Source organism: Coccidioides immitis (assembly GCF_000149335.2).
Source record: "Coccidioides immitis RS genomic scaffold supercont3.2, whole genome shotgun sequence".
In the NCBI taxonomy this organism is placed as follows: Eukaryota; Fungi; Ascomycota; class Eurotiomycetes; order Onygenales; family Onygenaceae; genus Coccidioides; species Coccidioides immitis.
In genome coordinates this window covers 2205719-2223332 of record NW_004504309.1, presented here as the reverse complement: position 1 = coordinate 2223332, position 17614 = coordinate 2205719, and the positions used below count along the sequence as shown (strand labels likewise).

Sequence of the window (17614 nt, the reverse complement as noted above, 5' to 3'; positions counted from 1 at the left end):
TTCTGGTATTCGTTAACGGAGCTCTCTCTTCTGGAGCTTCCCCATCGTTTTCATGAGAGGGGGAAAAAAAAAAAAAGGGGGCGCCATTTATCATTGCTCCACAAACTAGCTGGGTGACCGGCGTCGGCAAATGTCCATTCTCCGGTGAGTCCTGATCGCGAGAACGTTCAACTCAGGCGAGATTGGAAATTGTCGAAGATAACGACAGATGGCGGGGAAGGGAGCTGAAGGATACATAACAATAGGTGCTTTTACGATTCAAGCAGGATGATGAGATCATGCTAGCAGGATCGAAGACGTAGCCCGCCACTGATGTCAGAAAATTAGATGGGGAGGGGGGGAAACAATGCCTTGCAGGGCTCGTTCGCGCAAGGTGGTGTGGCCGCCTCTTTTTTGGCCTGCAGGTCGACAAAAAAAAAAAAAAAAGCAAAAGCCTGTCCGTCTTGTTGCTAAAGGATTTAGGGCACGGCCAGTCTTTTGCCGAGAGCAGAGAATTCCCAACAAAGGATTGGTGGGAATGGCCACCGACTATCATGACACCAGCGACAAGCGGGTTAGCTCTGAGGGAAATTATGACGGGGTAATAAGTAAAAAGGGTTACAACGTAAGTTCTGGGGCAATTCCGTTGGAGCCGATGTGGTAAAAATGAAAGCAAAGAGGCTTCTTTTGCTGGTCGTTTTGAGCTCCAGGAATTGTTGGGACTCTTATAATCATGAGCAGTACTCCGTTCTCCGTGGCCTTCGTGCCTGTACACAGCCAACGGAGAAGCGATGTTCGAGTTTCGACAGTCCAGTTCGCCCTGCTGTCATTGCTTGATTGCACTAAGGTAAAGAAGCTATCTGCACTCCAGATATCTTATGCTCCGTTAATTTACGTTATGCCGCCCATCGACGAGCATGTGTGGAGCAGTACGGTCCCACCCCATCCTAAATATACCAACACAAGTCGCAGAAAGTCTTGCTTGAGTATTCCAGTCCCTCCCGCCCGTACCGATCAGGATGGCGAGGATGTGCCGATATTTTTTTTTTCGGCGGGACAGCAAGTTACATACAATAACATCCATACGGATGGACAGAAAAGAACTGGAGTGTCAATCTTGTTCTGTTCTGTTTTAGCTGCGGTTTCGGTTATGAAAGGGTTCGTGCAAAGTAATACAGGCAGAAAACGCCAGGCGATGTAAACTGAGACCGGGGGAGGACGGGCCAGTCGAATTTGTCAGAGTTACGGAGCACCGAATCCAGCGGCAATTTGATTCGACAGGCAAAAAAAAAAAAGTCAGCGACGAGGGCAGGTTGCCGCTGCTGTGTATGTTTCCCGTACGGAAGTACCCTGAGCTTACCGTACCTGACGTGCGCTCTCGGTGGTTTGGAGCTCAGAAACGACAAGGTTTTCACCGCGCCTTGCTTCCACGGAGGTGCGGGCACTTGGGCCACCGCGCCGAATTTACCGGTGCTGATCAGAGGCAAGCTCCCACTACTGCGTTCCTTGGTAATAGCGGTGTATTGTTACATATTCCATCCGTATTACAGACGGATCTCACTCGATGGATAGACCCACTTTGCGGACCCTCCACCAATCAGGGCTCCAGTGCAGGACCCAGTTTTCCCTTTTTCCTCGCCCTTGATTGTAATTTTCCCTCCCGTATTCTTCGTCTCCGTCTTCGTTCCATTCTGTCAGAGTACTCCGTACTCCGTACAGTAAATACCTTTTTATTTTTTTCACGCAGACGATCCATGGGTGATATGCAGAGGAGACTCTCGGGCTGTTACGACCAGTACCACGAATACCCCAAGGCGCACAACAGCTCCCGTCCGGCCATTGTCGTCGATGAGGTGACAAGGCCTGCCTTTTCCTCCCTTTGACTTTTTCCTCGTCTCGCTTTTGAGTTTTCGCGTCTGCCCTCCTCCCATATATCTTCCCTTTCGTCCCTCCCGGCACCTCGTCCTGACCTCTCTCTCTCCTCTTCCTCTTTTTGACACCTCTTCCTCGGCCCTTGTGTCATCAAGTTCCCGTCTTCCCTTTTTCTTTTTTTTTCTTCCCCCAAGTTTGTGTCGTACGGTCTGCCCTCTGACTGTGCTCTCAAGCTTCCCGCCCTCTTCTTCCCCCTCCCCTCCTCTCCCCTCTCCTCTCCTCCTCCTTCTCCCCATCGTCCGCGCCGGTTTAGAAAACTTCACTAACCCCCCCAGATTCAACAATTCAAAAAATTTTCTACCAGGCCACCCTTATTTTCTTCTCTCCCGCGTTAGCAAACTCCAGTCCACTGGATTAAATCAGATCTTTGTCCGATTTCCCCCGGCCCGCGGATCCCTTTGAAAGAGGCTCTCACAATCCGCCAGATCACAATGGCAGAACCGACCGGCTCAACCCGCCCCCAGGGCGAGGGTGTGCCCCCCAACCACCTTGGCACCACCGTCCCAAGTGGAGGCTTCGAGGGCCACGATGAGAAAGCGCACGCTCCTGCTTCCGAGGCGCACTTCGAGAAGAAGCCCATCCCTGACGATGATGAGGAGGAGGAGGACATGGATGCGCTCATCGAGGAACTCGAGTCCCAGGATGGTCACATCTATGAAGAGGATGAAGACACCGGCGAGCCCGGTGGTGCTCGTCCCGTTCCGGAAGAGTTGCTGCAGACGGATACTCGCATGGGTCTCACGGACCAGGAGGTTACGACGCGTCGCAAGAAGTTCGGTCTCAATCAGATGAAGGAGGAGAAGGAGAATATGATTCTCAAGTTCTTGAGCTACTTCGTCGGTCCTATTCAGTTCGTCATGGAGGTGGGTTTTTCTACCGGCTTGCGTTGTGTTGAATTGCTATTTGGTCGCATCTTTGTTTCTTCGTCCTCTTCCTCTTGTTTCCTGCGCTACATGTAAGCCGGGGGAGAGAAAGGCAAGGACAAGATGTGGCCAGTGGTAATTTCTTTTTTATTTTTTTTTCCTTTTTTGGAGAAAATATGTAGCTGATTTTAATAATACAGGCTGCCGCCGTCCTTGCTGCCGGTCTCGAGGACTGGGTCGATTTCGGTGTCATCTGCGGTCTCCTTTTGCTTAACGCCTGCGTTGGTTTCATTCAAGAATTCCAGGCCGGTTCCATTGTCGACGAATTGAAGAAAACTCTTGCTCTCAAGGCCGTTGTCCTCCGCAATGGCCGTCTGTCTGAGATTGAAGCCCCCGAAGTCGTACCAGGTGACATCCTTCAGGTCGAAGAGGTAAGCACCTGTCAGGTACAGCCACCACCAATCTGAGACCATTGTTAAACAATTCCGTGTTGTAGGGTACTATCATTCCCGCCGACGGTCGCATTGTCACTGAAGGCGCTTTCCTTCAAGTTGACCAGTCTGCCATTACTGGAGAGTCGCTTGCCGTCGACAAGCACAAGGGCGATACCTGTTATGCCTCCTCCGCTGTCAAGCGTGGCGAAGCCTTCATGGTGATCACTGCCACTGGTGATAACACTTTCGTCGGCCGTGCTGCTGCTCTCGTCAGCGCTGCCTCCGCTGGTACCGGTCACTTCACTGAAGTTCTTAACGGTATCGGTACTGTCCTTCTCGTCTTGGTCATTGTCACTCTCTTGGTTGTCTGGGTCTCGTCCTTCTACCGATCCAATGGAATCGTCACCATCCTCGAGTTCACCTTGGCCATCACCATCATCGGTGTCCCCGTCGGTCTCCCAGCTGTCGTCACCACTACCATGGCTGTCGGTGCTGCCTATCTCGCTAAGAAGAAGGCCATCGTTCAAAAGCTCTCTGCCATCGAATCTCTTGCTGGTGTCGAAATCCTTTGCTCTGACAAGACCGGTACTTTGACCAAGAACAAGCTCTCCCTCTCCGAGCCCTACACTGTCGCTGGTGTTGACCCAGAGGATCTCATGTTGACTGCCTGCTTGGCTGCATCTCGTAAGAAGAAGGGTATTGATGCCATCGACAAGGCTTTCTTGAAGTCGCTCAAGTACTATCCTCGTGCCAAGTCCGTCCTTACCCAGTACAAGGTCCTTGAATTCCACCCATTCGATCCTGTCTCCAAGAAGGTCAGCGCTATCGTCGAATCTCCCCAGGGTGAGCGCATCACCTGTGTTAAGGGTGCTCCACTTTTCGTCCTCCGTACTGTCGAAGAAGACCATCCAATTCCAGAGGAGATCGATGCCGCCTACAAGAACAAGGTCGCTGAGTTCGCCACCCGTGGTTTCCGTTCTCTCGGTGTCGCTCGCAAGCGCGGTGAAGGTTCCTGGGAAATCCTTGGTATCATGCCTTGCTCCGATCCTCCTCGCCACGATACCGCCAAGACTATCAACGAAGCCAAGACCCTTGGCCTGTCGATTAAGATGTTGACTGGTGATGCTGTCGGTATTGCTCGTGAAACCTCCCGCCAACTCGGTCTTGGAACCAATGTCTACAACGCTGAGCGCCTCGGTCTTGGTGGTGGTGGTACCATGCCTGGATCTGACATCTATGATTTCGTTGAGGCTGCCGATGGTTTCGCTGAAGTTTTCCCCCAGCACAAGTACAATGTCGTCGAAATCTTGCAACAGCGTGGCTACTTGGTTGCCATGACTGGTGACGGTGTCAACGATGCTCCATCTCTCAAGAAGGCTGATACTGGTATCGCTGTGGAGGGTGCCTCTGACGCCGCTCGTTCTGCTGCCGATATCGTTTTCCTTGCTCCTGGTCTCTCTGCCATCATCGACGCCCTCAAGACTTCTCGCCAGATTTTCCACCGTATGTATGCTTACGTCGTGTACCGTATCGCCTTGTCTCTCCATCTCGAGATCTTCTTGGGTCTCTGGATTGCCATCTTGAACACTTCGCTTAACTTGGAGTTGGTTGTCTTCATCGCCATCTTTGCCGATATCGCTACCTTGGCTATCGCTTACGACAACGCTCCCTTCTCCAAGACCCCTGTCAAGTGGAACTTGCCCAAGCTCTGGGGTATGTCCGTTCTCCTTGGTATCGTCCTTGCTGTCGGAACCTGGATTACCCTCACCACTATGTTGGTTGGCACTGAAGACGGCGGTATCGTTCAGAACTTCGGTGTCCGTGACGAGGTTCTCTTCCTTGAAATCTCTCTCACTGAGAACTGGCTCATTTTCATCACCCGTGCCAACGGTCCCTTCTGGTCTTCTATCCCCTCGTGGCAGCTCGCTGGTGCTATCTTGGTTGTCGATATTGTCGCCACCTTCTTCACTCTCTTCGGTTGGTTCGTTGGTGGCCAGACCTCCATCGTCGCTGTTGTTCGTATCTGGATCTTCTCCTTTGGTGTGTTCTGCGTGATGGGTGGTGTGTACTATATCCTCCAGGGTTCTACTGGATTCGACAACATGATGCACGGAAAGAGCCCCAAGAAGTCTCAAAAGCAACGTTCTCTCGAAGATTTCGGTGAGTACAACCCCTCTGAAAAATGTTGTGGTCTAAGACCCCTGACTAACATGTTCCCGTTTCACAGTTGTTTCATTACAACGTGTCTCTACTCAACACGAGAAGAGCGCGTAAAGGGGAAAAAAAGAGGGATTTATAGCAAGGCCTTGTTGAGGAATAGATTTGTGGAGTGGAATAGAACCATTTTCGTCTCTTTTCTTTTTTTTCCACCGCGGTGCGGGTCTTTTGGTTAGGGGGGAACAATACAACATTTTCTTAATCGTCACAGCTTGGTCACAAGCACCCTAATATCCCCTTACCCCCACCCCCAACAACAACATTCGATGAAGCGCCCAAAAAAATAGTGATGCTGTCACCCTCCATATAACTTACCTTGGCAAGAGTCACCAGAAATAAAAAAAGATTGAAAATGTTCCCGGTTGTATTTGGACGCGAGAAGGAAAACAATACCCTTTTAAGTTGCCCAGTTTGTCTACCAGAAAAAGAGTGTTCTCAATTGTGTTTTGAATACAAGTTGGGATGCTATTTTTGAATTTTGTACAGTTGTTATTAAACCCCCTCGAATACTAGTTTGACAGCATATATTATTCATTGCTGGTTTTGCATTGACTTGGCTTGTTCTGCTCATCGTGTGTCTTGGACATAGTCGCTGCTGACTCTGGTTCAAAGCTGAAATTTTTTGAGAGCTTGGGTAACTCTCCTCTTCTTCATGGGTACCCCTGTATAGGCCTTCATACGGATATCCTTTGCAACAGTCAATCATGGTTTTGTGGCTAATTTTGGTGCTACAGCTTGTGTGTAGGTTGGGTACGGCCGGACAGGACGTCGTTGCAGCATCCTTTCTTCTGACAGCATTTTTCAAGCTGATCGTTTCTTTTCTTTTCTTTTCTTTTCTTTTGTTCTTTGCGGCCAATCGATAAATCCCCCCTTGATAGATCACTCTGCCCCTTGTTCCTTCACCGATTGACCTCGTTGAATTATATAATCTATAATATCATTTTTGTCCTTGGTGAGCGTTTCCTCCTCGGCGCTATCTTTTGTCTATATGGCTAGTCGAGAACCGTCGTTTGTATAATAAGCTCTAGATAAACTTCATCTTTTTAAGGACAATTGTCCTTTTTTGCACACGATTCCAAATCACACTCCCCCAAGCCATGTATGCACTCAGTATAGATTCTGTACTGGAGTTACAGTAACATCGCCTGGTGCGTATGTATTCTCCTATTGTGTTGACAGAGGTATTAGTTACATAACTTACTCGTCATGCGGAAACTAACGACGGACTCAATTCTTTCATCAAATCAGCGCCAACGTCAACCCTCCCCGACCTCGAGAAGTTGGCAGCACCCAGGCAGACAATGGAGGAACCGTCGTGTATAAGCTTGTCTTTTTCGCCTCCCTGCCTCCCCAATCAAATCGAGCGATCTCCTCTACGGCCTAGCCGGCCTTGGGGCTCTTCCACGCCTCCATGGTTTGAATGATGTCAGCGTCATGCCATGGATTGCTTGGGAACTCAATCCGGCCATCAGCGAAGATAAGGGGGGGGTGGAAGAGTTACAGGTAATAGGGACGAATGGCAAACGTATGAAGTGTCATTTTTTTTTGGCAACTATGGAACCTTTTCATTCGATGGTCACCAGAGCCTGTTCTTCCCTAGGAAATTCAATTTTGAATTTCTTGTTTGAGTTTTTCTTGGAGAGAACTTATATTCGATGGTCCACTGGTCGTATGACCGTGTTTCCTATTTTTATGGACTACTCTTGAAAGCGCTGAGAGAGAGAGAGAGAGCGTTGGTACTACTAGAAAAGAGATTGAATGATACCATTTTGTTGATTTGTTTTCAGATTTGAGTATACCGATATATCGGGTTGTGACTTAACACGCAAAGCTCCTTGATAATGACGTCAACGTCGAGAAACCATGCCTTCGAAAGGTCTCCGGTCGACGCAGTGGGACAAGGAAGGCTGAAAGAATATGTGGTGGCTGTCATGGCACAGAAGACACAGGAACAACGATTTCAGCGTCGCACGTCTATATATCAGAAGCACAATCTTTTGGAGCATATCAAGAAGAAGTCGTGGTGTGGTCCTCCGTCAGAGGTATGGCCAACCTAGCCCTTGAGCCTTCCGTCGTTCTTCTATTTGCCCGTTGGGGCCAACGTAGCCTGGCTCTGGAGACGACCAATTCCTAATATTCACTGTCTCAGACTATCTATGGCGGCCTCTCTGCATCTGCTGCTGAAGATGACATCGGCATTGCCCTTGCGGTTCGGGATACGACGTACTTCCTCGATTTTGCCGAGCAGCATTTCCCTCGTGACGAAACTAGCAATGCCGCCGAAATGATAACGGATTTTGTCATTGATCAGGTTCGGAAATATAAAATTGAGCATTTGGAGAAGTTTATCGGCATCGCCCTTCCTATCAACCTTGCTGTTCATTGCCCTCGCCTTTGCCCGCGGTTATGGGCCGAGCTGGATATTGTTCCCTTGGTACTGCATGGGAAAGGCGTGCATAGTGTTGGCTGGATCAATACAGAATTGTGGAACTCGAAGATGCTGGACGAACAGGCTGAGTCTATTGCTCGGAAATGTATCACGTTAGTAATACTCTGTGTGGAGGCAGGCTCATAATTATCCTTGATTTATAAAATCGGGAGCTGATTGCGTACCAGATTCTTCGGCCCGAACAAAGCACCCTTGCTGCAGGTCGGCTATCGAGGAACTGTTGAGGTTGATGCAGGGTTCCATGCTGTTTTAGCTACAGTTCGTGACTATGAGAGGACCGTTCGCGAAACGACTTGGGCTGCTGTGCAGAAGTATGCGGCTGATATGAAGGAACGAAATGTCAAAGTTGCTTTTTTTAGTAGTACGCCTCAGGGCGGCGGCGTCGCTCTCATGAGACATGCTCTTGTGAGATTTTCCGAAGCTCTTGGGACTGACATTAAATGGTAAGGATATACACATACTTTAGATTGAGAGGAACAGATATTGATCTACCTCTTGATAGGTATGTTCCACGACCGAAACCAGGGGTATTCCGCATCACAAAGACAAACCACAACATTCTTCAGGGCGTAGCCAGACTTGATGAAAGGCTCACAGAGGAGAACAAAAAACAGCTCACAGATTGGATCGCGACGAATGCCAAACGTTACTGGTTTGGAAAAGGTGGCCCGCTCGATCCCCCGGAGAAAGGAGGTGCCGATATTATTGTGATTGACGATCCACAAATGCCCGGTTTGATACCGCTGATTAAAGCGGCTACTCCAAACCGGCCAGTCATCTATCGCAGTCACATTCAGATTCGAAGCGACCTGGTAGATGATCCCTCGACGCCGCAGGCGGAAGCCTGGGCGTACTTCTGGGAGAGCATCAAACAGGCCGATTTATTCATAAGCCATCCCGTCAGTGCGTTCGTGCCATCAACCGTGAACCCTGAATCGGTGGGCTACCTGCCTGCTTCAACAGATTGGTGAGTTGGCACCTGCGGCTGTCACGTTGTCAGAATGCGAGGAACTTAAACGCTGACGTCTCTCTTAGGCTGGACGGATTGAACAAAAATATGGAAGATTGGGATGTTGGCTTTTACGGCCGTGTCTTCAACGCAAAGTGTCGCGAGATCGGAATGACAACCATCGATTATCCGAAGGGTAGGTTATGACAACTGATAGCTATATAAGCTTTTTTTCCCCCAAGGCGCAGGTTGCTCATACAATCATTTTTTTCAGATGAGTACATCGTCCAAGTCGCGAGATTTGACCCTTCGAAAGGAATCTTCGATGTTATTCAATCCTATGCCAAATTTTTTGACAAGATAAAATCGGAGACGACACCCCCAAAGCTCCTCATCTGTGGGCATGGGTCAGTCGATGACCCTGATGGGGCCGTGATATACGATGCCGTCATTGAATACCTCGAATGTCAAATGCGCCACCTCAAGCCTTTCATCTGTGTGATGCATATCCCTCCCTCCGATCAGATCCTCAATGCGGTCCTTTCAAAAGCCAGGATCGCTTTGCAGCTGTCTGTACGAGAAGGATTTGAAGTCAAGGTTTCCGAAGCATTGCATAAAGGCAAACCGGTTATCGCCACTCTTGCTGGAGGTATTCCGCTCCAGGTCCAGCACGGCAAGAATGGTTTCCTCGTTGAAGTAGGAGATACCGATGCCGTGGCGCAGCACCTCTACGATCTTTGGACCGACGATGAATTGTATGATCGGATGAGTGAGTATGCACTGACAAGCGTTAGCGACGAGGTGTCCACGGTCGGTAATGCCTTGTCTTGGTTGTATCTTGCAAGTCAAATGACCAAGGGCAAATCCTGCAAGCCGCATGGTCGATGGATAAATGATATGGCTAGAGAGGCAGCTGGCAAGCCTTACTTAGCCGGCGAAAATAGATTGAAGAGAGAGGTTGATGTTAAGCCGGCGGGTACTCTGGAGGACTGATGCAGTTTGGGGATGCTTTTATCTTGAATATTCTCAATTGCGCCTGACCACGATCTTTTTTTGTAACTATACATTTTTGATCTTTAGTCAGCTGCATGTTTTACTTACACACAATCAGACCAGAAGAAGAAACAATCGTGTTTGCTAAACTGTGTTTTGTGTCTATTGCTCATAGCACTTGTGCATAGGACAGTGGATTTTGGTATTCCTCTAGCTACCGGTTAGTTAGTTAACTAGCCAGAAGTTATTTATTAAGCGTAGAGAGTTAGATGTCAGAAGCCCAAGTAGGGATTCGTGCAACTTCTTCCATACCTAGAATTCAGATAGTTGACGGCACACCACAAAGTCATGCCAACCTCACACTGTTAGGACTAAGATTCACCTGCTCAACTGCATCACTTTATATAATAGAATACCAGGCCTTTCTCAAGGCCAACTTTTATGATTATATAATTGGGTTCCTTCTCACGTGCGATGAACTCTCCTTGGGCTGCTGCTGGGGAGCGTCCCCTGTTTTGCATCCCTTGAGATTGCTTTCTTCACCATCCATTTTTCTCGTTTGCAGACAATCTTCAATGTGTCAAATGACTGGAGAGAACAGGAAGATGGAAGTGCGCAAAATTCCTGGGTTCTACTATGGTAAGGAAGGTTTTCTTTTTGCCTCAACAAGCATGATGTCAGTCTTGTTCTCGGCGACGAGTGATGAGAGACTGCATGTTTCTCTTTTTGGTTTCTTTGGGTGTGAACCTACGCGTGAGGAGCACACTTGTTGTTACTAGGCTTGATCGCTGTCTTGCAGGTCAAGCCGATTATTCTGCTTCCTTTTTCCATCTTGCATCTTTTTGAACAAACAAGGGCTTTGACAAACGACCCGCACTGCATGACATACTGGGAGCCATGGACTAGAAAGAGGCTACTACTGTGTGGAAACCACACTGTCTGCTGGCTGCAATTATTCTCTGTTATTGGTTTTATGCCTTATAAATTGCTTTTCATGGCATAGTCCTGACCTTTCTCCCTAGACCCGGATAAGAAAAGATATTTTAAGCTTCAGGAAAATTACCAAGTTCCCCAAGGCTCCAGATACTCGAGAGGGGAGGTTAGCAAGCGGGAAGAGTCTGTAGCGGTGGGTTACCTTATCCTTTGCTTTAGATTCTCCATCTCGAAAATGCTGATCAAAAGTTAATAGAAACGAAAGAAGGTTGAGTCGTTTGAAGAACGTCTGGCCTCGGAGAGGATCACACCCTCAAGAATTCTCCATCATCCTCTTTTCGGGAACTTGGGGCTCCAACGAGAGATCGGACAGCATGGACCACGTGCAAATGCTTCTATCCGCGACCGTAGCGAGGCCTGCGTTGGTCTTCTTGGGCGCAACACCCTCGTCGACGTTCGCTCTTGGAATGCCGGGCTGACAGTGAAAAACGTGGAGAGAGACCCTCGTACAGCACGGCTTTTTACAAGTAAGTTATATTTACACCAGCTTTGAGTCTCTCAACATTAATCTTGGTTTGGGCGCTGATGTACATTCTATCTAGCTCTAAATGTAGCTGGTCCTTCTGGATTTTGGTACGCTTCACCTTGTGCATTTATATCAAGCTCGCTGACATGAGCTACAAGTGCTTTCCCTCCTCGATCTCCAGAATATCCATGGAGATACGACCCTACAGACCACTGCCATGATTTTATGGGCAGGCGTGATGACTATGTATGTGGGACAGAGTTAGAAATGTTTTCCTGTTTAGGACCTAACCAGACATAGATTGAATCGATTTCAATTTCTCATGCCGGACATATGATGTAAGTTTCAATGATTTTCCCGGTTTCTAGACTCCTGGAATATATCCCTATTAACTCTTTGAAGGGCACTATCTCATAACCTTATGGGCTTAAGCGTCAATCTGACAATTGGAAAGCTGCTGACGACGAATGATCCTGACTTTCGCCGAGGGGAGACGTTCGACGGTATGGAACACTTCCCGACTTCAAACTACTTCAGCATCCTCTTACTTTATGTAATGACACGGATACAGGACCTTTGGTTTGTGTTAGCCGTCCCGGATGGTCGAACTGCAACATTGCCCCTTCGCCGGATACTGCTACTACTACGTTCACAGTGGGTTGTGGTATGGACTTGATTACTGTTTCCAACAACGAGAGTCAGTGGATACTTGCCACAGCTAAGAAGTTCACATCGCCTATTCGATCTGTCGACTGGCTCAGTCGAAATGTGATTATTGCGGGTGCGACTAGTTCAAAGGTGTGGCTTTACGATGTTAGAAGTCAAGGCTCAGTCGCCAGGCTCCAGCATGCACATGGCGTACAGTCTCTTAGAAAGCTAGACGACTGGAGGATTGTCGTTGCTGGGGCGAATCTTACAGTATGTCAATGAAATTCCTCTTGAGAAATATTCCACCGGATGCCATTTTGTCAAGTCTCTTTACCGCACGAGAAGATCTATAATGCTAATGCGGTACCCATATCGGATAGCTGAGCATGTACGATCTTCGATTCGCGTCTCACCGCACAGATGACCGCCCTCGGCCTAATAACCCGAGTCATAAAGCGACTACACCCTATCTGAACTTTCACGATGTGCAGTGCAATATCTTTAATAATATAGATGTCTGTCCGGAACTGGGTCTTCTCGCTTGTTGTTCGTCTTCCACCTCCTTCCACCCGAAATTTCATTCCTATTAACGGGCCATAGCATCCGAACAACGAACTGTCCAGCTCTACTCGCTTGCCACGGGTAAGAGGCTCACACCTGACCGGGACTCGAGATCAACTAGAGCCATCCGTCATTCACTTTTAGGATATAACTGTCCGGAAAACCTTGCATCATATCAATATCCAGGACCGATCTCTCTCGTGAAATTCGACAATTTGCCGGACCGCCTCGATTTACTTAAAGATTACGAGGATGATGAACGGGATTTCAGCAAGGGAGGGGGCGCAGGAATACCGAGCCTTTTGGTTGCTTCTGGGAGTGCCGTGGACGAGTGGCATTTGTGAAGCGGGTCATGCTCGATTTTGTTACCTCCGTATCGCCTTTTCTTCTTGGGTGTAGCCGGCGTTTTGACTTGGAACTTTAGGGCTAATGAACAAGGATAAAACCATGGCGTAGTATGGCTAGGCACAGGCCTTGGGTGCTCTTAGATCGAAGGATGATCTTGGGTGACCACTGTTGTTACTTGATATGTCTGTACATGTATGAGTGATACCCCAGTTTGCTGGAAAGTCTTTTTTACGGGGAAATAAATACCTAAATGGATTGGATTTCAATCGATCTGCCTACGAATACACTTGGACAACGTTACAGCCTCTAAAGATGATCTGTTAAAACTGACTGTTATACATAGCACGACTATAAATCTAATTCGGTTTGTAGATACATCCCGTTAACTCCATGCTTCATATCCATCCCTATGCAGGTAAAATACTTTTTTTTCCCAAGGTCCGTAAACAAACATGAAATTAGTTCTAGAAGGAGTTGCAGGAAATTTTTATTAAACTCAAACAGTCGCTCAAATCGCTGTCACATTCCTCTCTCTTCGGGGAACTCATCCGCGAGCTTAAGCCGTGCAACTACATTCATGCTGAAAAGCTCCTGAACCAGTAACTTCGCTGCATACGGAATCACCATTTTCACCACTCCTCTTGACGTCTTGCAGCGCTGACACCAGCCCAAGTAGCCCATAAAACCGCAGTTTTCGCACACATCAACTTCGTGCCGATCAGAGGAAATCATTAATCGCTCCAGAAGCAATTGACTGGTACCGTATGCAATGAGACAATCACGCTCCATCTCTCCCAGGCGGAGACCACCATCCCGTGATCGACCTTCGGTAGGCTGGCGAGTGAGGATAGCCCGCGGTCCACGAGCTCGGGAGTGCATCTTATCTTGGACCATATGTTTGAGTTTCTGGTAGTAAATAGGTCCAGTGAACACGTAGGCGGGGAGGGCTTCGCCCGTAATGCCAGAGGTGAGATAATCCTTGCCACCATAGTTGAAGCCCTTGGAGATGAGTATGGCTGACATTTCTTCGACAGGGCTGCCACCAAAAGCAGTGCCGTAACCAAATTGGCCTGAGAGGATGCCGGCTTTGCCGGCGACAAGTTCGAGCATTTTACCGACTGTCATACGAGAGGGAAAACCGTGTGGGTTCATGATGATATCTGGGACTATGCCCTGGTCGGTAAAAGGCATATCGGCTTGTTCAGCAATGATGCCTACAACACCTTTCTGTCCGTGGCGGGATGAAAATTTGTCGCCAACCTCTGGGCGACGGGTTTGTCGTGTTTGTACTTTGAGGAGTTGATTTTCGCCTTCTGTCGTAGATATCATGACTTTATCGATGTAGCTTGGATCCGGAAGTTTGTAGGTTTGTGGAGATGGAATGTATGCAATCGGCCCTCCAGCGTCTGAGCCAGTAATTCCGGAAGACAAAGCATTCTCAGGCGTTGCTTTATTGATGTAAACCTCGCCGCTACTCACCTTCTCTCCCACAGCTGCCAATCCGTCGTTATCAAGTAGGGCGTGCTTACGAATAGGCACGCCATCCTGGCGGTCGGGTCCCAGTAATCGATCCTTTGTTCCGTTTGAATAGCTCTTGAGATTCGCTGAATACTTACGGAAGACCTGGCAGCGTCCAAATCCACGGTCTACTGACCCTTTGTTCAGTACCAATGCGTCCTCGATATCGTAGCCGGAGTAACTCATAACAGCGACCGTGGCACTTTGACCAGCTGGTAATTTGTCATATTTTACAAGTTCTATGGTCCTCGTCTTGACCATAGGTTTCTGAGGATAAACCATTGTGTAAAGTAAAGAGTCAATGCGTAAGAACTGATTATTTGCAATAGCACCTATGGCTTGTTTACCCATGGCGCATTGGTAGGTATTTCGGGGTGACTGATTGTGGTGTGGATAAGGAATAAGGCCGGCGACAGCACCAAGAATAGTGAAAGGTTCGATTTCCAGGTGGGTAGTATTTTCATTTATCTCATTCTCGTATACCGCAATGTAAGAATCGTTTTCTTCGTTAACATCAAGATATTCGACGAGACCCTGAGCGAGGAAGTCATCGAATTCCATTGTTCCATTGCGCAGCATGCCAAGATGGAGATCGGTAACCTTCGACTTCTGGTTCTCGACAATGATCAGTGGACGACAAATTCGGCCATCATCAGTAGCAATATGGACGGCACTTTGGTGATGGTTAATGTATACGCTCACAAACTCCGAGACCCGGCCCATTCGTCTCAACCTCCGGAACGAGTTTAAGAAATGTTTTGGGCGGCGAGTCAAAGCAATAGGCGAACCGTTTAAGAATATAATATATGCTCCTTGGCCGTAAAACTCCCGTCCTCCCACCGCCTGCACATCTTCAGCACCTAAAGCAAACACAAGTTTCCTCACCGGCTCTTCCTCGTCATTCGTAGTGATATGTGTCATGAGCGCAAGATTCTTGACGAGACCGCAGGCTTCACCCTCAGGGGTATCAGAGGGACAAAGCATGCCAAATTGGGAGGGTTGGAGAGCTCGAGGACCGCTGACTTTCCGAGTCTTTTCGAACTGACTGGATATCCGAGTCATCATACCCAGTGCAGAAATGTAGCTTAATCGACTGAGCACATGGGTAACTCCTGCACGCTCCATGCGAAACCGCTTGAGACTCCAGTTGCCCGTGGATATAGCGCGATTCATGCCCTGCGTGATATGATTTCCGTGGATTGCAACCACGCTGAACGCGTCGAAGGCTTCGGTTCGTACAGGCTTCTTCAGCACCTTATCGATGTTCATTTTAATATCGAAGCAAAACTTCTTAAACAGGTCCTCAAACAATAACGCAAGGAGCTGGCCGGCCAATTCCAATCGTTTATTACCGACATAGTCGCGATCATCAACCAAACTTGAATCATGCTTTGCCATTAAAACTCGACGAGCCATGTGAGCCACGTACAAAGCTTTGGGGCGAAAGTTCATGTTCTCCACCTGAACATGAGAAATGATAACCGAAGCGATGGCCTCGACTGCCTCCTGAATATAATTTCGACGGCCTCCACCAAAGCCATTAGGTTTTCGGGTGATTTTAATATGTGATCCAAGGTATTCCAGTGCTTGTTGTTGCGTATATATTCCAAGTTTGATAGACTCTTCGAAATTGATAGCGAAGTCTTCCTGGTATACGCTGTCTACTCCAGCCACGAGAAGTAACATTTCCTTATCAGACTGTATTCCCATGGCCTTTAATAAAATAACGACAGGTATATCATCACTAAGAACGTTATGTCTTAGATATATCCGATCCTTCTTAAGGATGACGTAACTCTTGGATTTTCTCTCGTTCGACGAACTATAGAATTATCAGAACTCAGAAGGTCATATCAAATATATATATATACTTAAAAGAAAAGGGAAACAAAAAATAGTTCCGTACCTGGTGACAGAGGCCTGAACAATCTCTTTCTTCGGATCCGTTTCCACGATGACTCTGTTCTTGCTCAGCTGCTCCTGCACAAGAATCACCTTTTCCGTTCCGTTTACGATGAAGTAGCCTCCCGGATCCAAGGGACATTCGTGTAATAGGTACATTTCACGCGGTGATTTTTTCGAAAGCACGCATTTTGAGCTTCGAAGCATGACCGGCATGCGACCAATCGCTGTTCCATTCCGCTTCACTCGTTGCCGTCCACGGACGTATTCAAAATCAACCAGGATCGGCGCAGCATAGGTCATATCCCGTAGTCTACATTCGTTTGGGGTAACGGTCGATTCGATTTTGAAGCGCGCATCTTCTGACTGCTCTTCATCTGCTCGGCGGGGGCTGCCGAGATAAATATCGTGAAATCTGAAAAATAGGAAAATCTAGTTAGTTCGACGTCCTCGTTATTTTCCCAATTAAATTAAGTGGCAGCGCAAACCTGATGTAGAAGTTTGGGTCCACATCACTACGGATTTCAGCACTCGCTTGGACGATCTTTTTCAGCTGTACCTCGACGAAGTAGTTGTACGAGTCGATATGTTGCTTGACGAGCCCTTTCACCTTCAAAAATGCAGGAAGCAGATTCCACTTGTCCTTTTCAGTGTTGATCGGATCGGTCAGGGATTTGTTATAGTAAAAAGGTTGAAGAAGGTCTTCAAAGTCCTAAACGCAAAATGTTCCGTGAGCTGATGCCTTCACTCTCTTGCATAGAAATAGCGGCTTAATTGGACGCACATCATGGCCTCTGCCTTTACGCTCACCAGCTGGGCCACTCTTTCTTCTGGCATCAGCACCACCCTCCTTGCCCTGGCTTTCGGCTGGCGCAGCCTTTATGTCCCCGGTCCGTTTCCGCTTGGAGTTTCCGGCAGGCATACCTGATGCGCCCGTGCTACTTTGAGCTGAGGGATCTGAAGTAGACTATGCGGGTATATTAGCGTTTCTATTAAATCTACAGGAAGATCACGCTTTGCACGAAGAAAAGCGCAAACTCGAGAAGTACAAACGTTTAGAGAATCCGCGGACGGGTTCTGCTGGGCAGCAACCTGCGGCCGTTTTTTCGGGGGCATAATTGGTTAAACTAATTCACAAACTATAGGCCTTCCATCAGCAAGGGAAAGGCGCACAATGTGGTAAATGGCAGCTCCACATTACCGCTCCGCGCTGGCGAGGAACTCATTCCGATATCCTTTTTAATGACTAACAAATGGAGGGGATAACACGGGGAATATTTAATCCGCGTAAATTAGCCGCGCGGCACGGCGCTAAGTTGACGCTTACGGATAAACAGTAATACCGGGCGCCGGAAGCAGCGC

General features: G+C 48.2%; 4 protein-coding genes across 4 annotated transcripts; 3 read left to right on the top strand and 1 right to left on the bottom strand.

Annotated features, from left to right (window-relative positions):
* The first annotated feature begins 2033 nt into the window (after positions 1–2033).
* On the top strand, positions 2034–6477 carry CIMG_06288 (plasma membrane ATPase). The gene is made up of 4 exons (XM_001242391.2): positions 2034–2774; positions 2975–3205; positions 3271–5368; positions 5436–6477. The coding sequence occupies exons 1-4, from the start codon at positions 2343–2345 to the stop codon at positions 5480–5482; spliced, it is 2808 nt and encodes a 935-aa protein (XP_001242392.1). The 5' UTR covers positions 2034–2342; the 3' UTR covers positions 5483–6477.
* A 662-nt stretch (positions 6478–7139) lies between these two features.
* On the top strand, positions 7140–9970 carry CIMG_11719 (trehalose synthase). Its single transcript, XM_012358656.1, has 6 exons — positions 7140–7467; positions 7575–7966; positions 8042–8317; positions 8377–8841; positions 8910–9019; positions 9098–9970. Exons 1-6 carry the CDS (start codon positions 7267–7269, stop codon positions 9814–9816), a joined length of 2163 nt encoding a protein of 720 aa, XP_012214079.1. The 5' UTR covers positions 7140–7266; the 3' UTR covers positions 9817–9970.
* Positions 9971–10145: 175 nt separating this feature from the next.
* On the top strand, positions 10146–13112 carry CIMG_11718 (uncharacterized protein). The gene is made up of 10 exons (XM_012358655.1): positions 10146–10455; positions 10839–10942; positions 11006–11276; positions 11352–11382; positions 11434–11521; positions 11576–11613; positions 11678–11778; positions 11847–12193; positions 12304–12469; positions 12524–13112. The coding sequence occupies exons 1-10, from the start codon at positions 10392–10394 to the stop codon at positions 12826–12828; spliced, it is 1515 nt and encodes a 504-aa protein (XP_012214078.1). The 5' UTR covers positions 10146–10391; the 3' UTR covers positions 12829–13112.
* A 33-nt stretch (positions 13113–13145) lies between these two features.
* CIMG_06286 (DNA-directed RNA polymerase III polypeptide) lies at positions 13146–17368 on the bottom strand (the record flags this gene model as incomplete). The annotated part of the gene is made up of 5 exons (XM_001242389.2): positions 13146–16172; positions 16257–16667; positions 16741–16964; positions 17037–17219; positions 17306–17368. 5 exons carry the CDS (start codon positions 17366–17368, stop codon positions 13352–13354), a joined length of 3702 nt encoding a protein of 1233 aa, XP_001242390.1. The 3' UTR covers positions 13146–13351.
* Between the last annotated feature and the right edge of the window lie 246 nt (positions 17369–17614).